This window comes from Salarias fasciatus, chromosome 20 (assembly GCF_902148845.1).
Source record: "Salarias fasciatus chromosome 20, fSalaFa1.1, whole genome shotgun sequence".
In the NCBI taxonomy this organism is placed as follows: Eukaryota; Metazoa; Chordata; class Actinopteri; order Blenniiformes; family Blenniidae; genus Salarias; species Salarias fasciatus.
The window spans coordinates 31,593,236-31,617,572 of NC_043764.1; the positions used below are offsets into that span (position 1 = coordinate 31,593,236).

The following is a 24,337-nucleotide window of genomic DNA, read 5'->3' on the forward strand; positions in this document are numbered from 1 at the left end:
TGAGCTAAAGGTTTGGGGTTTTCTATTCAGACTAACCCATCTGCTGCGTTACAGGACTGGTATTTTAACACAGTTTCTGGGTTTTCAAGATTTTGCACCATTTTTGGGTTGTTTTTCAGACAGCTTAGAGGGTTAGAGGATGTTTCTTTTATCAAAAAGTTTTTTCTGACAGGGAGTATATGATGGAATAATGTATTTATATCGCAGTATTTATAATCAGACCTCTGATGTACACCAAACGCATCCTGTAGCTGATCAATAGCTCCAGCTGGACCCTGTGATCAGAGACCAGCTCTGAGACCAGCTGGCCCTGCCTTCACTCACTTGAAGCTGGGATTGCCCCCCCCCCCCCCCCCCAGAGGTCAGCTGTACTGACCTCTGCTCCCTACGTGTCCACACAATAAATCCATTTACAGAAAGTAGCAGCCACCCGGACAGCAGTCTTCACATGACCGACCTTTGACCCCATGTTCTAGAGGACTGGGGAGACTGTAAACACCCCCCCCCCCCCCACCACCACCACCCCCACCCCCGCCTTCAAACAGCTGGAATCAAAGGAGAACAACAAGAAAAGCCAGTCGGCAGAGCAGGAAAACTCTGCCTTTAATCTGAGAGAAGCAGCAGCAGAGGGACGAGACAAGAGGACCGATAAGAGCAATCCAGAGAGACGGAGACCTGGACTCCCTGGACTCCCTGGACTCCATCCCCTGTGAGACGAGGACGGAGGACGGAGGACGGCCACTGATCAATCACAGCTGAACCAATCAAAGACACACAGGCGCTCTGATTCAACACCAGGAGCCAATCAATCAATATATCGGAGCTCAACCAACACACAGCCAGATGACAATAGCACTGTGTGTGTGTGTGTGTGTGTGTGTGTGTGTGTGTGTGTGTGTGTGTGTGTGTGTGTGTGTGTGTGTGTGTGTGTGAGTTTGACTCACCCATCCCCCTTGGCTCTGGATCCAGGGCTGGATGTGGTTGTCCAGGTAGACCGTCATCCACTCCACGATCCTCCCCACCAGGGGGCTCATCTCCTTCTCCACGCACTCCACGCACAGCGCGCCGCCGAAGGCGAACAGGCCCACGATGCGCCCCCAGTTGACGCCGTCCCGGAACACCTCGTCCATCACGTTCTCGAAGCTCTGGTAGGCGGTGGCGGGCGTGATGTGCAGCTGGCTGTGCAGGTCGCTGAAGGCCATGGAGTAGCGCAGCTCGAACTCGTTGGCCGTGTCCCGCAGGGCCTCCTTCACCGCGTCCAGGCCGGCCCCGCCCCCGCCGCCAGCCCCGCCCCCGCCGCCAGCCCCGCCCCCGCCGCCAGCGCCCAGCTGCCGCAGCGGGGACGGCGGCGGGCTCCCGCTGCTCCTGCTGGTAAAAGTCCCGTTGGCGTGCGTCTCCGTCCGCTGGTCGGGGCCCGACCCGGCGTCCCCGGCGTCCCCGCCGTCCCCCCCGTCAGTCCTGCTGGGAGGCTCATTGAGCACTATGTGGTTGAGAGGGTAGTTCCTCTGGGACAGTTTGTAGGTGATGTAGAAAACGACCAGCTCCCGGTTCTCAGACATGGCGTCTCTCGGTCAGCGTCCTCCAGTCCAACTCCCCGCCGGCGCCTGGCCTGGAGTAAACACCCGCTGTGTGTGGCGTCGTCCCCGCTGCTCCTCGGCTCAGACCACCATGGTCAGCTGACATCCACAGGACACCTCTGGAGGAAGGGGGGGCCGAAAACCAAACCTACACGAGGCTGACCAATCAGCTGCGGCCCTGGAGAGAGACAACAATGAAAGGTCAAAGTCTGGACATCCACCGCCCTGACTGCGTGTGTGTGTGTGTGTGTGTGTGTGTGTGTGTGTGCGTGTGTGCGTGTAGGGGGGGGGGGGGGTGTCTGTGGACTTTCAAATTAAATGTGGACAGGTAGGGTCAAAGGGCGCCGCTCTAATTGGACTGTTACATATGGAGCAGATGGCAGTGATATTAATGAGACGGTGAGTTAGTGTGGTGGAGATCCAGACAAAGGGAGAGCGGTGTGTGTGTGTGTGTGTGTGTGTGTGTGTGTGTGTGTGTGAAGGTGCCACGCTGCTCGCAGGTCCAGCAGACACTCGGCAGCTCCTGATCGCTGACCTGCGACCTCCAGCCCGGGCTTTAAGGACGCCCTGTTTGCTCTGCCCTTGAGTCTCTGCAGCAGACTGTTTTTAACGCCACACACACTCATTACACCATCACACACACGCTGTCTTCTTTCCACAGCGGCGGTGTTCAACCTGAGGTCCGGGACCCGTCAGTCAATCAATAATGATCCATGAATGATGAATTCATATCATCATTAAAGTAAAAACAGAATTCAGAATCAGAACAACAGTAACGCTTCTGCCAGACAGAAAGACTGGTTTAATAGAAACTACAATCTCAAAAAGTCAAATTCTGATTTAATTTTCTGCATTTTTTTTTAAATTTATTTTATTTAACTAATTTGTTTCTAAATGTCATTTATTTAGAACTGTAACCCTTCAGATTGGAGAGAGATGAGCTGGTGGACTGGTCTGAGACGGTCAGGGAAAACATGAGTGTTTAACGGCGGCATTCTGATTATTGATCCTGCGGCTGCTCTCCTCAGATCAGGTCAGACTCTTCTCCTCTGGACCGTTTCCAGAAAAGCTCTCAGGAGCGCGGCGGCGAGCGGCGGCGAGCGGGGAGGCAGGTATTTACAGCACGCTGCCAAACATGAACCTTCTGACTCTGAAGAAGAGGAAATATGCAAATGACTCATTTCTACAGAAAACCCGACGACGTGGCCGCAGCTTATGGATTCTGGGGGATTTCCGCCTTTGAAACAGGGTTTATTGTTGTGAGGCGCTGCTGCGTCAACAGCAGGTGGAAGACGTGAAGACGGACTGAACTCTGACCCTTTCAATCACAGCAGCACACATGTGGAGAGATAAACGGAAGTGTGAGTTTGGTGCTGAGACATCAGCACCATCACCCTGTAGCTTCAGTTTCTGGACGTTCCCTCCGAGTTGACCCTCTGACATGCCCGTCGTGGCCCGAGAGCCACATGTTTGACACCCCCGTCATATGCGCAGCAGGTGCAGCCATGACATTTACTAAGAAATGACTTTAATTCTGCGTATTAACGCCGTTCGACGTGATTCCCAGCATGCTCATCCACCTGAACGCTCCTCCCTCTCTCCTCTCATCTACAGCCCTGAAACAAAAGAGCAGCCCGCCAGCCACACGCCACGAGCAGAAGAAGAAGAGGAGAGCATCAGGACCTCCACATGGTCACACAGAGCCCCCCTGTACCCGCCAGCCCCCCCACCCCGCTGAACACAGCTCCCTCTGGCAGGACGTTACATAACTGATCAGTGGCAGCACAAAGGGAGAACAGCAATCTCCTCCAGGCTCGCGCACGCGCACGCACGCGCGCACACACACACACACACACACACACACACACACACACACACACACACACACACACACACACACACACAGTCCGACGGCTCGAGGGAATAAAGACAGAGAGGCAGCAGTGTTTACAGGAAGCACATGGAGTCCAGCACGTGGCTCAGGATGGAGGAGTAAACACAAACACACACACACACACGCGCGCGCGTCATTATAAACAAGCGTCTTTTCCTGTGTCTGTGTGTGTGTGTGTGTGTGTGAGTGTGTGTGAGACAGACAGAGAACACGTGCCAGATGTAAACATGAAGAAAAGCGTCTCACCAGCTGCGGGACCACGCGCCTTTCTCTCGGGTTCGTGTGTGTGTTTCAAGCCGTCTCTCTCTCACACACACACACACACCCCCCGTGTTGGTAGAGCAGCGCTGTCAGGACAGGAGTGTGACGAAGGAGGAGAAGAAAAGACGAGAAGAAGCCACGCTTTGGGAGAAAGTGTCCGCGCGCCCCGCCCCCTCCGCCTGCACGCCCCGCCCCTTTCTCTTACGTAACACGGCGTCCGTCCGTCCGTCCGTCCGTCGGGGGGGGGGGGGGGGGGGGGGGGGGGGGGGGTCGCAGCACACCGGTGTTATGATGAGAAAATGCCTTCGAGTCATTTCAGTGGCCAGAAGCTGCTTCAAAGCTTTACAATTAGCTAATTCCTGAAAGCAAATCTTTTATTTCCCTGAAATGTTTTTTTCACATCCTCCTGGTCTGATCGCCAGCTCATTTTGAAAATATAAAACTGAAAAAAAAACTTCGGTTCTGGTGCTTTCCTGCAAAATCTACATCCTACTGTGGGAAATTTGAGATCAGAGATTGGCTTGTCAAATGTAGACACTTTTTAAGCAGGGCACTGAGATATGTGTGATTTTTGAGCTGCTCGTGTTTTATCTTGTGTTAACCTCACAGAGACATAAATCTGACCTCACAGGACTGTAAATATCCTCAGATACAGCAGTGTGGTCTTTCAGTAAATTCCTCATGAGGGTCAAACACAAGCCAGAATGGAAAACATGAGCATGCTTATCAGTGTTGTTAACGGATCAGAAGTTTATGTCTTTAGGGAGAAAACAATCCATAAAAACATGGTGTTTATATTTTTGGACTGTGGCACTGTTCTACACGTGTTTCAGACTGAATTCATCCATAAATCTGCCACATTTTACGAAGCAATGAAGTCGATTTGATGTTTTTCCATATTAAACACAAAACAACCAGCAGGATCATAAGACAGTTCAGACTGCGGTCTCAGATTTTTATATCCAATAACAAAAGTCAAAAAGAACAAAAATGTAGGAAAGTAAGAATTTTAGACCTAGAAATGACAGCAATGTTTTTCTCAGCCAATGACTCCATTAGCTGTATTAACATTAGACTTCCTATGTTTAGAGAAGCATTGCTATATTGTCACATAATTCCAACATTACTCGGGTATTATTTAAAAAGAGAATGTTGACAAGCTGCTTTTGTCCCAATCTTCAGTGCAACTTCATACACAAACACCTTTAAAGATAAACCTATCAGCTTCCAGTGAAGTTACTTAAAAGTGTTTCAGGGCTCACTATTTCCAAAAATTGAGATCCATGTGTTTTATTGAAATATCTGAAAATTATTTCTCTAGAACTTTGAATATTTTATAATGAATGCTAAAAACAAAAAGAACAAAGAACAAGAAACCACACAGCTGTTATTTCTATTAAGTGAAATTCATAATAAAAAAAACTATTGAAATAGTTTGATGAGTTCCCTTTACACAAACTGTCGGTATTGTATCGGTATCAGTGATAACAGCAACTGCTTCACTTGGTATCGATCATAAAGGAGATCAGCGCCACCAACACGACTTGACTCCACTGTGTCACTTCAGAGGCCCAAATTGAAATACTGAATTTTATTTACATCAAATTTAACAAACCTCTCATGCTGTGGGACAGAAAATTCACATATTTCGTGCCTTTTAAATATTTATCATATTTAGCTGCCATCAGAAATTCCCCCTTCCGGAGCAGTCCGTGAACGCATCACATTCCATTCTGCTGTCACTGAGACGTTTAATTACCCCGGGTAATAAAGAAACCCCGGGCGGGCACTACCCGAGCCCCGGGCCTCCACGAGCACCGGGGATGACCCGCAGCACAGCGGCGGGGCGGCACTGTCGAGCAGCCGGAGAAGGGAGTCTCCGCTTCGGCTGCGTGACTGCGGCCGCCTCGCTGAAGATGGCTGTCCCCGGCTGTCACGTTCACGGTCCCCGCGAGAGGCTGCAGTCCCCCGCAGCGCAGCCCCGCTCAGACGGCCGGAATACACCGGCACGGAAACCGACTAAAATCAACAGCGCTCGAATCCCGAGCAACCGGGAAGCAACACGATCCGCCGAGGCTTTTCCTCCAGAGAGCACAGCCCAGCCCCCCGGCTCAGCTTCCTCTCCGCAGCCGCGACCCGCACAGCCCGGCAACCCGCACGAAATACACCCCCCGTCGGTTCTCTTACTTGTCGGGCGGTCTCCGTCATATCATGTCTGGCGACTCGAGATCCAAACCCCGGCAGGAGCGCTCCTTCCCGGCATCGCTAGCCTCCGTGTGGCTAACGCCGACACAGCTCGTCCCGGCCCAGCCACTGGCTCCCTCCCGCAGAACCGCCCACCGAGCGACGCTGCCCTTTCCGCTCCTCCCCCGGCGCCGTAAAGCCCCGGCCCAGCCCGGCTGAGCTCCGCAGGAGGCCGCTTCACCCCCGGGCTCGCAGTAGACAGGAAGCCGAGAGAGAGCGAGTGTCCGCGGCTCCTGCCCGCTGCCAACAGCAGTTCCGGTTGGGCTGCCGTTAGGCTAGCCGCGGCTAACCGGAAGCGGGTTTTGGAGTGGATTTACCCGCAGTTAGACTTCCACAGGCGGCACGAGAGGCGGCGGCTGGGGGCATTAAAGGAGGCGCTGGGGGCAGGAGGACCGGACTTCACGGTTCATGCAGGAGAAATGTTGGAAAAGCTCACCTTAGCTGCTCATGCTAACGTTAGCTAGCACCGTGACAACAAAAGAGGTGAGAGGTCTCCATGGCAACCTTTGTTACCCCGACAGCAGCACGAATCATACCAAATACCCCCTTGAGCTGCAGCGCCCCCCAGTGGACAAGTATATACTGCGGCTCCCCCTTGTGGACACTTATAATGCTGGTCCCCCTAGTGGACATTTTAATACTGCCGCTCCCCCTAGTGGACATTTTAATACTGTGTGGAAAATACAAAAACATAAGCAGGCAGTTATGCGCATCTATTCAAAAAGTTGAAACTAATCTTTAACAGACACAAGCAAGAAATAAGCAAGTAACGTTAGATTCTATCAAAGTAACACCGTGCTTTTTTCCCCAGTCACCCATAATGCAACTCTCTTGAATGCGTTGACTTTATCAGCGATCAGAGTTCAGGTTTATTGATTACTTCACCAAATGCTTGGAAGATTACATCACAATATTATGTATAGAACCGTAGAGCACTTTCATTTCTATGTATCTTACATTGAAAACTTTACAAGTCTGCATTTTTTATTTACTGTATATATATATTTATATATATTTATATATTTATTTATATTCCCTGAATTAGGGAAGAAAAGTAGACATCCAAAGTTGCAAAGGAAGGAATGCTTCTCAAAATATATTTAAATGCACTTTAAATAATTACATACATCCTTCGTTTTTTTAAAAAAAAGGCATGGAATCAAAGAGGGGGGCTGAGGACGCCTTCCTGTCCGGACCACACAGCAGTATGGGTTTTAATACAGACCGGTGTGCAGAGTGTGAGTGTGAGTGTGAGTGTGAGTGTGTGTGTGTGTGTGTGTGTGTGTGTGTGTGTGTGTGTGTGATAGCTGATCGCTGTAAACCAAGCATGACGACAGGGTTTCAGTCTCGGGGGGTCCTGATGAATGTGGCTGAAGGGACTCGGCTCCTCTTCTTCTCAGGCGTATGCTCTGGAGGCTGGGGTCAAATTACGGGCGCCGGGCGGGTTGGTTAGTGTTGGAGAGAGGGCCTGACAGAAAGCTCGGGGCCGGTGAGTCTAAAAAAGCGTCTTTAACGGGAGAAATACTGCAGCGGGAGGAGCTGGACGGAGGGGACGGCCAGGACGCCGACAGCTCCGGAGCTCCGGCGGCTCACGTCCCACTGTCCTTCAGGGACAGACACAACCGGGAGGAAGGAGGGAAACAAACACAATAAATTAACAGTTTACAGTTCCGTCTGGTCCGGAGACCCACGGGCCAGCAGGGGGCGCCGTCACAGTGCTGTCCATCGCCGAGGCGGGGGCAAGGCGATCTCCGCCTCCCTAGGACGAGAGGGTCCGGGCGGGCGTCCCCTCCAGACCGGCGATGTGGAAGACGGAGCCGATGCGCAGGAAGAAGCGGCGCAGGACGGCCCGCAGCTCGGGGATCAGGTCGAACTGCATCATCTCACACAGGTGGGGGTAGTAACAGGAGGCGTGGGGCTGGAACTGCAGAGACAGGGACATGTCAGGACAAGCCACCGCACGGGACAATACAGAGGGACACGTCAGGACAGGCCACTGCACGGGACAATACAGGGACACATCAGGACAGACCACCGCACGGGACAATACAGAGGGACACGTCAGAACAGGACCACCGCACAGGACAATACAGAGGGACACGTCAGGACAGACCACCGCACAGGACAATACAGGGACACATCAGGACAAGCCACCGCACAGGACAATACAGAGGGACACGTCAGGACAGACCACCGCACAGGACAATACAGGGACACATCAGGACAGGACACCGCACGGGACAATACAGGGACACATCAGGACAGACCACCGCACGGGACAATACAGGGACACATCAGGACAGACCACCGCACAGGACAATACAGAGGGACACGTCAGGACAGACCACCGCACAGGACAATACAGGGACACATCAGGACAGGACACCGCACGGGACAATACAGAGGGACACGTCAGGACAGGACCACCGCACGGGACAATACAGAGGGACACGTCAGGACAGGCCACCGCACGGGACAATACAGGGACACATCAGGACAGACCACCGCACGGGACAATACAGGGACACATCAGGACAGACCACCGCACAGGACAATACAGAGGGACACGTCAGGACAGACCACCGCACAGGACAATACAGGGACACATCAGGACAGGACACCGCACGGGACAATACAGAGGGACACGTCAGGACAGGACCACCGCACGGGACAATACAGGGACACGTCAGGACAAGCCACCGCACGGGACAATACAGAGGGACACGTCAGGACAGGACCACCGCACGGGACAATACAAGTTTGTGGTGAAAAGCAGTTTCACCTGTTTTCGCTGTATTGCTTCATTTTAGTTTTTATCTGCACACTGACTCAGTCTGAGTCACAGTGAGACAGAGTATGAGTGTGTGTGTGTGTGTGTGCGTGTGTGTGTGTGTGTGCGTGTGTACCTTGTGGTCGGGCAGTCTCAGCGTCCTGGTGAGCAGCAGCATTAGCAGACTGTTCCAGGCTTCTCTGTGACTCTCTGAGGTCAGACTGATGAAGTAGGCCAGAGCTTCACTGCACACCCTGGAACACACACAGGGACACACACAGGGACACACAGGGACACACAGGGACACACAGGGACACACACAGGGACACACAGGGACACACAGGGACACACAGGGACACAGTGTGAGCCCAGGGTCTGCTGCAGGGCTGGGATGGAGCCGAGCGGACGGACTCACAGCAGCAGGCGGGTCTGGATGTCGGGCCAGGAGTCCTGCAGCTGAGCGTCGGAGTACATCCTGAAGAGGATCCTGAGGCTGCAGGCCAGGCTGCTGGTCTCCTGCTTCAGCAGGTTGGGTTTGGACTTCCCTTTGAACCCTGAGCAGCACACACACACGCACACTGTGAGACACAGCTCGGTGTGACGGTGGTGAGCTGGCCGGGCGCTCGGCGCGCTCACCCGCCCTCCACAGCGCCGTCCTCTGCTCGTTGTTGGAGTTGAAGTCCTTGGCGAAGCAGTGCGACTCCAGCAGACAGTCCAGCAGCTTGAAGAGGTGGGCGGAGGTCATGTGGCGGTACATCCCCTGGTCCGGGCCCGGCTCGCCGCCCTCCGCCTCCTCCAGGGCGTCACGCTGACACAGGGACACTCCAGTTACTGTTTGTGCTCCTAAACTCACCGTCGGGGACACTTCCGTCCACCGGGGACGTTTCTCCCGTTCATCTGACTGAACGCACCAGGAAACACTCATCTAAGAAAAGGATTCAGGCGTGTAGCGTTCTCGTGCTTCAGCTCTCCCACCTGAGCGGCGGCCATGTTTTCGGCGTCCTCCTTCTTGCTGGTCGCCGGGTAGAAAACGATGTTGTCGATGGTCTGAATGAGCTCCAGCTGCACCACGCACTTAATGAGCAAACCGGCGAACAGCTTCTGGTCCGAGAGGCCTGAGGGAGACAGAGCGCCGCTGAGAGCCGCCGCAGCCGCCGCCGCCGCCCGCCGGCAGCGCGGCATGCTGGGAGCACTCACGGGTGTTGGGCCTGCCCTTCCAGGTGTCGTCGCTGGACATCTGGCTGTGTCCCCTCTCGGACAGGGCGCGGTCGTAGCTGCTCTGGGACTGGCTGTCCAGGTCTGCGTCCTGCGGGGAGTTTCAGCAGCGTCAGGCATTCTGCTCTCGCCCCGCCCCCGCAGCTCAGGACTCTCTCTCTGCTTCTTACCAGATGTTTCCCGTCTCCGGCGTCCTCGTCCTGCCCGGCCGGGTGCCACGTCAGCAAGCTGAAACACAGGAGGGGCCGTCAGTGGGCGGTCCTGACCCGGGCCCCGGACGGCTCGGGACGGCGGGGGACTCACGCGTGGGGGCTGGTGTTCTGGAAGATCTCCAGCATGCAGGAGCAGGTGATGTTCCACACGTCCGCGCTGAACTTCTCCCCGTTCAGGATCACCAGGTTCTCCAGGCAGTTGGTCCCCGAGCGAGCCAGCTGCTCGTTGTCTGAGAGAGAGAGAGAGAGAGAGAGAGACACTCGGTCAAACTGAACGGGAGCTGGAGCCTCACGGAGTCCTCCACACACACCTTGCCGGACACACCACTGCAGCTGTGTGAAGATGTCTGCCAGCAGGATTTCGCTGAGCGGCTCGTAGAACTGCGTGAAGACGTCGCAGATGGCGTACAGGGCGTGGTTACAGGTGGTGGTCATCCACTCCGTCTTCTGCGGCGGGGGGAGAAGCACAGGTCACCTGCTGTTAGCGGCTGTTCCGGTCACCGAGAGGGTGGAGGCGGGACGGGGGCCGGGCGCAGCTCTGACCTCGGTCTGCTGCTCGGGCAGCTTCATGTTGTCGAAGATCCGGAAGACGATCCGGAACAGGTCGTGCCACCAGTGCTTCTCGAAGGTGTGGCCGTAACTCTTCATGATCTCAAACATGACCGTCAGGCCTCTGGGGGGAGCAGCAGGAGCCATGAGGCGCCGCACGCCACCGCCACACGAAAACAACCCTGTGTGTGTGTGTGTGTGTGTGTGTACCTGTACAGCTATATGTTGTGAGGACCTTTTGTGAGGAAAATTGGGTTTTTAACCTTACAAGTGAGGACAATTGTTGGAAAGTGAGGACATTTTTGCCGGTCCTCACTATTTGACACACCTTTTTTGGCCTTTTTGAGGGTTAAGATTTGATTTTTGGTTTAGGGTTACAATTAGGTTTAGGTCAGGTTTAGGGTATGGGTTAGGGTTAGGCATTCAGTTTTGATGGTTAGGGTGAGGGTAAGGGGCTAGGAAATGCATTATGTCTATGAATACCCTCACAACATATAGCTGTACAAACATGTCAGTGTGTGTGTGTGTGTGTGTGTGTGTGTGTGTGTGTGTGTGGTGTGTGTGTGTGTGTGTGTGTGTGTGTGTGGGTGTGTGTGTGTGTGTGTGTGTGAGAGACCTGGTGCGGACGTCCAGCTTGCAGCGGTTGATGATGCAGGACAGCTCGAACAGGATGGGGAACCAGCCGCGCACCCAGACCCGGTCGCCGGGGGCCACGTTCATGTCGTCGCTGGTGTACTCCCTCAGGGCCTGGACGCGGCGGCGGGGGTCAAAGGTCACCGCTCGGTCAAAACACTTCCGCTCACCGATGGGGGCGGGGCTCCTACCTGCGGCCGCTCGGACACGTATTTGGCGCAGTGCCGGATGAGCCGGATGGCCTCCATGCTGGTGTCGGGGAACGCCGCGTTGCACACGAACTCCGACAGACACTTCACCGCGTCCTGGAAGGAATCGATGGCGGCCGCGAAGTGGCGCTGGAAGGTGTTCACTGAGGAGGAGGAGGGGGAGGGGAGAGGGATCGACTCAAACAACTGTCAAAACCCAGCAGTTTGACCTCTGGGAGCGGCGGTGACCTCTGGGAGCGGCGGTGACCACCGAACACCCCCCCCACTCACACACGATGTGGCCGGTGGTCTGGAAGGCCAGCTCCACGATGGTCTCGTCGTGGTCGGAGGCGGCCTGGTGGAACACGGAGAAGATGTTCTTCCAGCCGGAGCGGATGTTGGCCGCCTGGGAGTTGACCATCTGAGCCACACACCTGATCACCATGTCTCTGATGGTGGGCGACCTGGAGGGGCGAAGGCGGGGCTAAGGTCAGCCGTCTGTCTGAACGCGACGCACGCTGCAGTACACTGTCGCTGTACCTGTTCTTCTTCATGATGTGCTCAAAGGGCCTGAGGAAGTCCTTCTGGAAGCGGAAGTTGGCCAGCTCTCCCTTCTCCAGGAACTTCATGGAGAGCTGCCGGAGCGAGTCCACGGCGAAGATGGCCACGTCCTCGTTGGGGTTGCAGCCCACCTGCGGAGGAGCCCGGCTGTCATTCTGCCTGCCCTCCGAGCCGCCGGCGTGCCGTCGGGCCTCACCTTGTTGAAGTGGTCTCCGATGACCTGCCAGATGCGGGACCACTGCAGCCGGATGCGGTTCATGTTGTAGTAGGAGATCTCCACGATCTTCTGCAGGCTGAACATCCGCGGCTGGTGGGCGGACGCCAGCTCGTCCATGGACACGGCGCACAGCCAGCGCACAAAGTCCACTGCACACCAACACACAGTTCTCAGTGAGCGCGCACACACACACACACACACACACGCACACTCAGGAAAGCACCCTTACCGATGGCGTTCCCGTCGAGTCTGGTGGAGCCAGTGAAGATCCTGGAAGAACATGTGGTTAGAGAGAGTGTTTGACCTGAGAGTGTGTTTGACCTCGGGGCTCCGCCCACCTGTCCACAGCGACCACCACGCTCTGAGAGCTGGTCTCCCCCACCGACTCCTGGATGTGAGCCATCTGCCGCTTGTCCTGACTCCCCACCAGGTTCCCTGCAGCACACACACACACACACACACACACCCCTCACATCAGGATGGATGAAGGCAGGGGGGGGGCATTAGAGGGGGAGGGGGTCAGCTGTTTGAGCCTCAGGACTGAACCCACCGAGCCCCAGGGGCATGAACTCCTCCGTGCCGGACGGTAAGCCCTTGATGCCGGCCTCCCGGTCCCGGACCACTCCTGAGATGTAACGGGTCTTCACCCCGGTCCCGATGAGCTGGGCCAGCTCCAGCTGACTGATGCACCTCAGGATCTGCAGCACACACACACACACACACACACACACACACACACACACACGGCTGAAGCTCCGGTGCTCAGCGACCGGGCCGGCGGCTCCCGGTCCTCACCTCGTGCCAGGAGTTGCCCAGGTAGTTCCCGTCGGTGTGAGCCACGGTGATCAGGGTCTTGATGGTGTCGATGTTCTTCTGCTTCATCTCCGTGATGCTGGAGCTGGCGGTCAGCAGGGTGAACCGGGCCAGCGCCTGGACGTAGGCGTCCCGCTCCAGCTGCGGACACGCCGGGCGGAGGGTGAGCGCTCGCGCGTTGACACCGGGAATCTAGGGCGAAGAGTTGAACCGCACACACCTGCATGCTGAAGATGCAGGCGATCCTGATGGCGCAGCGGATGCCCTCCAGGCACAGCGAGGCCACCTCGGGGTCGTCGCAGTCCTGCAGCCCCACGCTGAAGGCGGCCAGCAGCGGCGTCCACGCCAGCTGGACGCCGCAACGCCAAGCAGGAAGGAGAGAAGGGAAACGTGAGCCAGACGGCAGACCGGACGGGAGGCGGCTCCGCTGGGCGGCGGCGGCACCTTGAACATGGGCCGGACGTGCTCCAGGTGGGTGGCGCTGAAGAAGGGGGCCTGGGCGTGGCTGACGGCCTCCATCAGGGCCTTGGCCGTCTTGGCCATCTGCTCCATCTCCATGTTGTAGAGGAGGCGCCGCTGCTTCTCACTGGCCACACCTGAGCGCGCACAGACACACACACACAGACACACAGACACACAGACAAACAGACACACACACACAGACACCCCTGAGTGACAGGCGCCGCCGCCGCTCGCCTTGAGCCGCGGCCGGGCCGGGCGACACACTCACTCTGCTTGGTGGACTTGGGCGTGATGGAGAACTCTCTGCTCTCCTTCATGGCGATCTTCTTGCCGGCGATCTCGTCGTAGATGGAGGACAGGTACTCCTCCGGCAGGTCCTTGCTGTCGTTGATGCCGCGGTTCATCTTGATGTACTGCTCCTTCGTCATTTTGTTCTTCACCTGTACAGAGAGGCGAGCTGTTCAGGGGCGTCCCGGCGAGGACGGCGAGCGGCGGCGGCAGCACGGCGGGCTGACCTGAGGACTGTGCAGGTCGGTGGTGAGCATGATGATGGAGTAGGCCAGCACGTAGGCGGTGTCTGCGCTGGCGAACAGCGTCTGTCTGCAGCAGGAAGGAAGGTTGAGGGTCAACAGCGGCGTCGGCCCGCAGCCCGACCCGAGTCCTCCTGCCGGCGTCTCACCCCTGGTTGCACTCCAGGTATCGAGCGGCGAACTTCTCCATGAGCCGGTCGATCTTCTGGGCCTCGCCGGGCAGCCTGAAGCCCTCCAGGAAGGCCCGCAGCGCCGAGACGAAGTCCCGCCCGCAGAAGTCCAGCTGGTCCACGTAGCTGTACATCACCTCTTTGTTGAACTTGATGTTCTCGCCCAGGAACTCGCCCACCTGGGTCTGTGGACCGAGACCCCAGGAGGAGGCGTTATGAGCGCAGGCTGTGGCCCCAGGGCGGCGGCGGCGGCGGCAGGGGACGCTCACCGTGTCCAGCCGGTCCTCCTGGTGCAGGAACTGAGCGATGTCCTCGGCGCCGGCGCCCAGCATGCCCTGGTCTTGCAGGTACTGGATGCCACGTTTGGGCTTCTTGTTGAAGCTGTGGGACGCAGACGGAGACGGGTCAATACGGCACAGCGTGCAGGAGCAGCAGAGATCCCTCTGGGGGGGGCGGCACCGCGGGGGAGGAGGGGGGGCTCACAGCTCGATGCCGTGCTCGATGATGTCCTTCTGCTGCTTGATGACCTCGTACTGCTCGGGGTGGTCGGCCTGGGACGGCGCCACGCTGGACGACACGGTGGAGTCCAGCGAGCTGACGCTGTCCCGGCGGCCCGTCGGCGGCTCGGGGAGCTTCAGCTCTCCCCCCTCGCTGTCAGACGGATGCTCCTGACCTGCACGCACGCACACACCCCTGTCTCCATGACGCTCTCCTGCCAGGCGCCCCGGTTCGTCCCGTCCACTCACCCAGGTTGGCCTGCAGGTTGGGGTTGACGTACATGTCCTTGCTCCACTCCACCATGCACTTCAGGATGGACACCAGACACTCCAGGCCCTTCTTCCGCAGACTGAGCTCCTGGGGGGGGGGGCACACGGGGACAGGTTCAGTCAGGTGGCGGCGTGCGGCAGACAGATGAGCACCTCGGGCGCCACCGACCTGCAGCGGAGTCATGCCCAGCTCCTGACCGCTGCGGCCCTGGGCGATCTTCGACAGGTCGTTCACCAGACGCTCAAAGATGTTGGCGGCGTTCAGGTCGCAGTCGTAGTTGACGTAGATGTCGACCACGCACTGGGCGTCTGCGAGGAGGAAAAAACCCCGCAGGCCATCAGGAGACGGCCGAGTGGCTCGCAATCCGCTCGGAACACACCGGCTTCCGCCTCACTGACTCCTCCTCTGGAGGAAACGTTAGCGCACAACACTGCCCCCTAGCGGCGGGCCGGTTCTGAAGGTACCTGCACAGATGCGGGTCAGAGTCTGGATCACCATCCACTTGTGCTCGAAGGAGCTGGTCGACGTCTCCAGGATGGTGAGGAAGATTTCCCGGAAAAACACCTGAAGAAGAAGCAGGACAGAAGCCTTTCAGTCAATCTGCTGTGGATGCCAGCTGAGTGGGGGCCACGTGCACGCTCAGGGGCCACGTGCACGACAAGGGGGCCACACTATGAGAAACTGCAGGGCGCCTTGCTGGAGGTGTCTCTCTACCTCGATCTGCATCTTCAGGTGGACCTTGAAGTGGGACAGCAGGGTGAGGAAGATGGCCAGCGACAGCTCGAAGACCTCGGGCACCGAGGACACGCCGTTCTTGGACAGCGCCACGCACAGGTACTGCTTGATGGCGTTGACGAACATCTCGTGGGTGCGAAACACGGGGCCGGCGCCCTGCAGCACGGACAGCAGCAGCTGCAGGGACACGATTTTCGAGCGCAGCTCGTGAGACCTGCGGAGGACGGGACAGGACGGGATGGTCAGGGAAAACACAGAGCGGCGCATTCAGACGTCAACAGCAACCCGGACCGTTATGCAACGCCGCTCTGCAGAGCGTCTCCCTGGAATCATCTTACTGACAGATCAGGTTACAGAAAGCAGAGACCAGCAGGACGCCACCGTCCAAAAAGACAGACTGACGCTCAGGATGGGTCTGTCCCTGACTGCAGAGGGACTGAAGGACAAAACCCAGAACAAAGGAGTGAGGACGGAAGGCTTTTCAGGGGTTGACATCCATTTCTATACCAATTAACGATCAAACACACCCGTCACTTCCTTCTGAACTCTTCTAAAAGTTACTTGATGGGTTTTCTCTGGTCTGTCGTCCGCTGCAGATCCAGGACTGGGTCCAGACCGGCCCGAGGCAGAGAGAGGGAGGTGGAGACAAGAGACTCACTTGGGGTCCGGAGGTCCGTCCGCCAGAGGCTTCATGGACAGTTTGCAGAGCGAGCGGAACACCAGGAAGGCGTCTTTCTGCAGGATGTGTGAGAAGCGAGCGGCGGTGTGCGGGCCCTGCAGCGCCTCGGTGTCCTGACACACACAAACACACACACACAGGTCAGGGTAAAGGTCGCGCCGCCCGGGGACGCTGTCGGCCGGGCTGCAGGGCGCACTCACCAGCATGTCTGTGGAGGAGACGGAGGAGCGGTCCTCCATGATGCCGTTCATCTGCTGCGCCTCCGTCCGCACCGTGGGCGGGGCCACCTCCTGCTGCTCGCCGCCTGCAGAACAGGACAAACACACTCTTTAAACCGCGAGGACAGGAAGGCAGAAGGTGCTTTCAGGCGGCTCGGAGCAGATGAGGCTCCCTGTTCCGGGAGCGCAGTGTTTACATCCAGTCCAGACTCTGGATTCAAACACAGTGACTGGAGCTGAAACCCGTCAACACGGCTAATCCCCGCTCCAGACAGGAACACGTTCTGCTGCCTGTCGGCCGAGTTCAGCCTTCAGGTAAATGTTTAAAGGAATAAAACACTTGGCGGAGAACGCACACAAAGCCTCTGAGCAGCGGCTACCTGAGGCGCTCTGCGTCTGCTCTCCTCCGGCTGGCTCTGCAGGATCTGCGCTGCTGTCTGGGGTTCCTCCCCCTTGGGCGGGGGGCGCTGCACCTTCCTCCTGGGCGGGGGGCGCTGCACCCTCCGCCTGGGCGGGGGGCGCTGCACCTTCCTCCTCAAACACTGAATCTGGAAGCAGAGCGGGACGGCTGAGCGGAGGAGGCCGATCGAGGCCGACCCGCGCCGGGTTTTGGGGTTTCTGCCTCACCTCTGGACGGGGTGACCTGCTCCGCGGCCCCGTTGGCCTCGGCCTCGCTCCCCTCGGGCTCCCCGTTCAGCTCGGGGCCGGGGGCCGGGGGCGGGGGCGGCGTGGAGCTGCTGGTGCTGGCCGCGGGGGACGGGGAGCTCTGGGGCTCCGGGGTGGGCGAGCGGTCGGACCGGCGGGTCCCGGGCACCGGGGAGTTCTGCTGGGGGAGTCGCAGGCGCTCCTTCTCCTGCTCCTGGGCCTCCAGAGCCTGGAAACAGCGAGCAGCACAGCTAACGAGGGCCTGGCCTGTACACACCGATGCTTCAGAGGAGACCGCTCTGAACCCACCGCCTGGTTCTCCATGCGCGTGAAGATGACGTTGAGCATCTGGGTGAGCGTGGCCTTGGCGGTGGTCTGGTTGATGAGGTTGCGGCTGGCCAGGTAGATGTTGTAGCAGGTCCTGACGGTGAGGAGCACCGTGCCCTCGTGGATCTCGATGTGCGGCGACGTCACGGTCGTCAGCAGCGCCTGGAGGCGAGCAGAGAGGGGGAAGTGGAGGCTTATCTCCGCCGCAGGCCTGCCGAGTCACCGCCCGACTTCCTCCCGGCCCCGAGCGGACCGTGTGAGATCAGGATCTCCTTCAAAGGCGGCTAATCCGCCCCGTAAAGCCTGAGTCAACACTGTGTGCAGACCCGGATGTCAGCCTCAGTATGCTTCCCTGTCGCCGCGGTGTCGTTCCTACGCCGGCAACCGTACGCCGGCAACCGTACGCCGCCACTGAACATATCTTGTTTCTGCGTCAAGGGAACCCGAACATATATCTGCATATATGACATATCTGGACCCTGGGCTGTGGTGGAGGAGAGGCTGAGCAGACCGTGATGAAATATTGGTGAAACTAATGAGCTTTTGGACGATTAAGGCCGTTTTAGGAGCGGCTATACACATAGCCCCGTCTGCTAACAGTGCTAACACTGCTAACAGTACAGGGATGTGCGCCGCTCAATTTTGGATCTAAATTTCTCCTGAAGTGTTCAGATCAGAAAAGCATTCCTGGTGAGTTCTACTTTTTTTATAAACAATGCGAAAGCGGACCAATCACAGCCCTCGACGTTCACGTCACCACGTGTCGCCTCGACGCGAAGTCACGATTTTCGGGAGGCGCACGTCAAGCCCCGACGTAGCCCGTTGTAGGGCTACAGCGTAGACGTCGTAGGAACGCCGTCGCGGCGACGGGGGAGTATACTGAGGCCTTAAAGAGGAAGCTCCTTCAGACGCAGCTACAGCGCGACGCTCCCGACACCGATGAGTGGAAGCTACAGCCGGACGCTCCGTCCACGCAGGACGGCGGCGGTACCTTGATGATCTGCAGCTGGACGCCCTCGTCTGTCTGCGGACCCTGGAAGCAGTTGCAGATGGTCTCCACCAGGCGGTCGATCAGCCGCTTGCCGGGGCTGCGGCTGTCCGGGGCGTTCCCCGTGATGTGTCCGTACGCGATGAGCTTCTGTGGAGCGGGCGGGCGGGCGGGCGGGCACACAGACACACACACAGACACACACACACGCACACACACACACACACACACACACACACACACACACACACACACACACACACACACACAGACACGTCAGGCCTGCTTCACGCCACTGCTTAGATTTAATAACTCCAAACCAAGAAGTGAAATCTGATTCATTAAAACACAGAGTGCGGCAAGGCTCCGTCTGGTTGGACGTAACGACATGCAAGGATCACGGACGCCATCCAGCGCCGTTCACACCTCTAACGTTGTGACTGTTAACGCGACACGCCGCTGACTTCACTTCTCTAAACACTCAGACCAAGACGTTAACCTGGTCGGCTTCAGGAACCGTTTCCAGGTGAGAGGGAACGGTATTCCGTTTCCACGGCGACAGCAGGAACACTGAAAACGATGTAAGCAGCATGCCAGGCCACCGGGTGGCGCTGTGGGTCGTTTCCGCCAGAATCAGTCCTTCCAGGAAGCTGCGATGCCGACAATTCATCTAAATCCCACCAAACGCTCTGAACGCCACTGCCACTCCAAATGCTGTCCAATCAGCACAGCTTGACAGAGCTCGGCTGAATTCACATCAACTGTCGCGATTGCAACATCTCAACTTCCTGGAGGGACGGACAGAGGACAAAGACAGAGGAAGACTCCAGCCACACACACTCCGACACACATGAGTGTGTTCAACGTAAATCCAGCTGAGGCCGCAGAGGAATGTGGAGCCGTTTGCATGTCAGACGTGTTGAACGAGTGTGGCAGGATGTGATCCGCCCCCGTCTCCCAGTGTGTGTGTGTGTGTGTGTGTGTGTGTGTGTGTGTATGAACCTGCAGACAGTCCAGGGAGGTGCTGACGATCCGGGGGGACTTGGACTGGCAGGCCAGCTCGAAGGGCAGCACGTATTTGTCAGCCTCGATGTAGTTGGCTCTGGGTGGGACCACGGTGCCATCTCTGCAGGGGGGGGGGGGGCAGGAGTCATTAGAGCGGGGGGGGGGGTCCATTCCCACATGATCACAGAAGCAAAACTCAAAATGAATGCTCTGAGTTTATCTCCTTATTCTTCTGTTGAGAAGAATAAAAAGAGACTTTGGGAGTGGAGCTGCAGTCCGTCTCTCTTCTGATCAAAATACCGTATTACAGTCTGAACGCCGTGTGCTTTAATAAGCTGCCGCTCTCCTGTGTGTGTTCTGTCTGGAGGTTATGAAATGCTGGAGAAATGATTCTGATCCCTACGACCGCAGCACCGTCCAGCAGACGCCGTGCACACTCCATCTACTCAGAACTGCGTTCAACGAGGCACACAGTCCGTCACAGAGCAAGATTAATTTACTCTTCTATTTAATTCAAACCAGGAAAAATGACAGCTTTTAAAATAACTAATATGATGAAAGACTAAACCCAAATCTACACGGTTAACATCAACTGTTACAGAGTGTAACGGAGACACTCAGTGAGCGGACGTATTGATCCTATCTGATAAACAGTAAGACCCAGGCACTGCTGGAATAAATCAAAATCTGAATTAACTGTGAGAAGCTTAGAATAACAAAATAAAAGCTGAGGCGCTCCTTCAAAATTAACCCTTCAGCCAGCCTCAGCAGGTTGTGTGCAGGCCCGGTGAAGCTGTATCACTGAGAGGAAGATTCACACAAAACTTCAGCTGAAACACCCGAAGCAGTGGAACTGCTTCAGCCCTGACAGAATTCCCTCCAACGTCTTCTCAACCTGCCACTCTGCACCGCAAGAATCCAGAAAACACAGGATTCCCCTGCAGTGTGTGTGTGGTGGAAGAACCGGACCGCTCGCCCGGAGGAGGCTCAGTGAAAACACTTCCTCTCACTGTCAAGACTCACGCTCCGGCTGGGTTTTCACAGGAAACTAATCAATACTAACGTGAAAATACAGACCGGCGTTCAGGAAAAACACCTCAAGTGAGCAAAAGATGCATCAAAGAGATTCTTTTAATCACAAACGCAGAAACTAACCAAAAACAGAGCAGGTGAAGTATTTAAGAAACGTCCAGAAAACAAAGCACTTACTTCTGCTTCTCAAGTTCTTCCTTGATTTCATCTGTGAGAAGAAGACAGCAGAGAGTTAGTGGACTTCAGCCCTTCCACCTCCTCAGGTCACAAGATCAGCATCAAACTTTAAAAACTCTCCAAGATAAAACTAAAATGAGCGTCGAGACAAGAGGAGGCGAAGGGAAACGGTTCTGGTGCTGGAGAGAACCGGGTCCTGACAGAAGGTTCTGGAGCAGCAGCGTTTAAAGCAGAACATGTTCTCCTTCATGACAGATGCCGTTTCTCCCCGCCGTCCAGAACACTGAGGAAACCGGCGGCGGGAGAAAGAGCACTGGTATTTTAACATGTGTTCATCAGAAGTGTCGCTGCTGTGGCTCGTCTCCTCTCTTCAGAGGAGGAATCCTTCAGGAAGCAGCGATTTAACCCCAGTTCAGCCGGCAAACCGTGACTGGTGAGACGTGGGCAGAGGACGAGGCTCAGATCTGCTGCTGCAGTTTGCACCGTAACATGATTAGTTTGGCCGCTCCCGCAGATAAAGAGGGCATGAATAATGAGGTGGTGTGTGTCCCCACAGCGAAGGCTCCTGGAACTCAGAGTCTGGCTCGGCCCGATCCGCCTCGTAGGAACACAAACCGTCTCTTCACCGGGCCCGAGCAGAGGACCGGAATCAGATATGGATCGACGGCGGCCGGCGCCAGAACGACACCATCGGGTGTTTTCAGTCTGTGGCAGCTGGAGGTCGAGAAAAAGACGGACGTTCCCGTCCAGTCGGCTCCTGTGAGTCCAGACTGTAGCGGGGAGCGAGTCTAATCTGTCAGGACAACGCACCGTGAAGACAATAAAAGACACATGAAACACTTTATGAGCAATTTAAATGACAAAGAAAACCAAAGAAAAGAGGCGGCAGGTAAAGACAGTGTTAGTAAATCTAACCTGCAATCTGTGAGATATGATGAAAATATCAAGAGAACCACTCTATTTCCCTAAAATGTTTCGATCACAACAGAAGGAGAGAAAGATCTGGCCTGAAGTCTGACTGTCGTATTATTGCAGAGCATTTGAGAGCAAAGAGCAGACTGAGGACTGAGTTTCTCCCCGCTGATCACTGGAGCCGCTGCCCTTCAGTCCACCTGAAGACACAGCACCGCGTCTTTCCACTGAGCCGCTGACACCTGATCACACACAGCTAATCCTGATGAATCACTTTGCTTTCACAACAGAAACGCCCTCATGTTGAAACGCTGGAGTCGCCGTGAAGCCGATCGCTGCAGCCCGGCCCGCCGCTTTACAGCCGGGTAATGAACAGCTGCGAACTGTTATGAAGCGGCAACACAACCAGGTCTGGACAGGATATGACACACCATCACTGCTAACACATGACAGGGAGGAGGAGTCACACACACACTGATAAAACAAAGAGGTGTAACACTACCTGTGTGGAAAACCAGACGTCACAGTATCCTGGTGTTACATGGCCTGTGTGTCTGTCTGTCCTTGTTTTATGACTACCGTGGGTCCTCAGACCAGAGCAACCTTTACAACAAAAACAGCATTTTTTGAGCTTTATTTTTTTCCCAATAAATAAAATTGATCGTCCTATGAACTGCTGTTCTCTCTAAAGCTGTGTGACAGATAAGAACACTGGAGGTTACTGACCAACTGCTGTGCTGTTTGTTCACTATGAACAACACAAAACACAGAGATGCAATTAAAAAAAAATCTTCACTTGAGATTGTTTGGAGAAAAAAAAGTGAGAAACCACTTTAAACGGTCTGGATCAGGGTTTTAGTTCAGGGGCCGCATTGTGTTACAAATGAATCCGGTCCGCTGTATGCATGTGACCGATTCTTCCTAATAACAGTGCTCTCTCACTTCAAGGACGCAGCTTCAACCGGATGCAGAGGTGTTCTCTGCAGATGTCACCACAAGAGCGGTGGATTGTTTCAGTCTCTGAAAGGAAATCTGCTCACAGTTTGATTCTACTCATGTGGAAAGAAGCAGTGTTTCATCCCAGAGATGCTGAGGCTGGTTTGACTCCATGAGGAAGAGAGATGACTTCAGGTTGAGTAACCTGTGGTCTCTGCGGTTATGGACATGATGTTTTGTAATCCTCATCCTTTGATTACTCTGGATTTATCAGGCATCTGTGAGCAAACCGAGCAGAAGTCAGCAGAAGTCGTCTCCTGTTTGGGAAATTAAAATATGGACACATGGACAGAAATATATAATGTCAACTTTAGTTTAATACTGCAATAAACCACATTAACTTTGAAAAAAAACACACTGTGTGTGAGTGAGTCGGTTCCCTGAGTAATGCTCTCTCTCTGCAAGTTGATCTCAATTGATCGAAAGCATCGTTTGGAACCGACAGTGTGAAAACATTTATGGTTCAATCCTCGGTAAAATCCCAGGTTCGTGTCGGGACGCGACGCTCTGCCTCCTCTGAGGTTCGTTATGTTAAAGCTGGGAGTCCAGAGTGATGGAGAGAGGACTGAGTCAGGCTGGAGCTGCGAGCGTTCCAGTGATACGTACCTCTCAGCCATTGGTTTGTTTAGCTAGCTCAGCTAGCCTCGGTGAGCTAACTCCCGCTACCTCCGGCTCGTTTCCCCGGCAGAGACCGTGACGGTGCCGGCGGGCAGCGAGCCACCCAGCGGGGACACCGCGGGGATGTGACCGGGGTGGGAGGGACGTCAACGCGGTGAAACAGCCGCTCGTTGGCGGACACGGATAGGCGGACGGCGAAGGCCACCGTGCTGCTAAGCTAGCAGGCTAACCTCCGCCTGTCTGGAGCGACCGGCCGCAGCCGGCCGAGCGACCCGGGCAGCGCGACCGGAACACGGACCGGCGGGGGAGCAAACGCCGCTTACCGAGCGCCACCTGGCAGGCCTTCCGCAGCTGGCTGTGCTGGCTCCTCTTCACCTCCTTATCCGCCAGGATTTTCTCCAGCGCCCTGGACAGAAACATGCTCTTGGTTTTGCTGCTCTCCGCCTTGAACTGCTGCGCCGCCGCCGCCGCCGCTGCTGCTGCTGCAGGATGCGGGGGCTGCTGGTGCATCTCTCGGGGTCGGTACCGCTCCCGTCTCCCTCAGGCCGACATGCCCGGCCCGGTCCTGCGAGAGGGGCGGGTGAACGCTAACGAAAGCCAGGCTACAGGGTGTCAGTCCGGAGAGCTGCTGCCTCAGCTCAGCGCCGCCATGCTGCCTCCACGTCACGTCACGTGATGCTCAGCTGTCTGGGCTTTGACAACTGCCCCGGGGGGGCAGGTCGCCTCTCCGGGAGGGGCAGGTCGCCTCTCCGCTCGGCGGATAAAACACAACGGAGCTTTGGTGAGAAATATCCGCCGAGGAGCTTCGACTGTTCGGTCGATGGCAGCCGCCGGGACCGCCGCTGTGCTGAAACAAGCGCTCCCTGTTGAAAACAAGAAACTGACGTGGCCAGCAGGCGGCGCCAAAACACCACGAGCTCTAGACTCGGTCCGTGCGACAC

General features: G+C 56.2%; 3 protein-coding genes across 3 annotated transcripts in view; all 3 read right to left on the reverse strand.

Annotated features, from left to right (window-relative positions):
• bcl2l1 (BCL2 like 1) overlaps positions 1-6,094 on the reverse strand; it is a 24,612-nt gene extending 18,518 nt beyond the window's left edge. The window contains exons 1-2 of the mRNA XM_030117880.1: positions 5,920-6,094; positions 945-1,755 (exon numbers count right to left, since the gene is read on the reverse strand). Coding sequence (XP_029973740.1) covers positions 945-1,559 — 615 coding nt within the window. The 5' untranslated portion in view covers positions 1,560-1,755; positions 5,920-6,094. The remainder of the gene's footprint in view (positions 1-944; positions 1,756-5,919) is intronic.
• pard6b (par-6 partitioning defective 6 homolog beta (C. elegans)) overlaps positions 1-24,337 on the reverse strand; it is a 41,989-nt gene that overhangs the window by 1,667 nt on the left and 15,985 nt on the right. The window lies entirely within an intron of this gene.
• Positions 7,294-24,073, reverse strand: arfgef2 (ADP-ribosylation factor guanine nucleotide-exchange factor 2 (brefeldin A-inhibited)). Its single transcript, XM_030117876.1, has 39 exons — positions 23,720-24,073; positions 20,871-20,901; positions 19,659-19,782; positions 18,660-18,806; positions 17,651-17,830; positions 17,324-17,570; positions 17,077-17,244; positions 16,679-16,782; positions 16,458-16,591; positions 15,779-16,013; positions 15,529-15,628; positions 15,233-15,372; positions 15,043-15,151; positions 14,780-14,969; positions 14,566-14,677; positions 14,276-14,481; positions 14,112-14,196; positions 13,865-14,036; positions 13,579-13,730; positions 13,355-13,483; positions 13,117-13,275; positions 12,872-13,019; positions 12,660-12,756; positions 12,551-12,591; positions 12,301-12,470; positions 12,084-12,235; positions 11,835-12,007; positions 11,547-11,707; positions 11,339-11,469; positions 10,717-10,846; positions 10,485-10,620; positions 10,265-10,403; positions 10,132-10,189; positions 9,944-10,052; positions 9,722-9,861; positions 9,383-9,554; positions 9,162-9,300; positions 8,883-9,000; positions 7,294-7,900 (listed from the first exon to the last, which is right to left on the reverse strand). Exons 1-39 carry the CDS (start codon positions 23,904-23,906, stop codon positions 7,736-7,738), a joined length of 5,490 nt encoding a protein of 1,829 aa, XP_029973736.1. The 5' UTR covers positions 23,907-24,073; the 3' UTR covers positions 7,294-7,735.

What these genes read in the sequence shown, in the direction of transcription:
- arfgef2 (XM_030117876.1), bottom strand. Translation starts at nt 23,906, where the DNA reads ATGCACCAGCAGCCCCCGCATCCTGCAGCAGCAGCAGCGGCGGCGGCG. An exon ending in AAGCTGGACGTCCGCACCAG is followed by an intron (nt 10,847 to 11,338) that starts GTCTCTCACACA and finishes TGCTCCCCCCAG; the next exon opens with AGGCCTGACGGTCATGTTTG. An exon ending in AAAACATGGCCGCCGCTCAG is followed by an intron (nt 9,555 to 9,721) that starts GTGGGAGAGCTG and finishes TCCCTGTGTCAG; the next exon opens with CGTGACGCCCTGGAGGAGGC.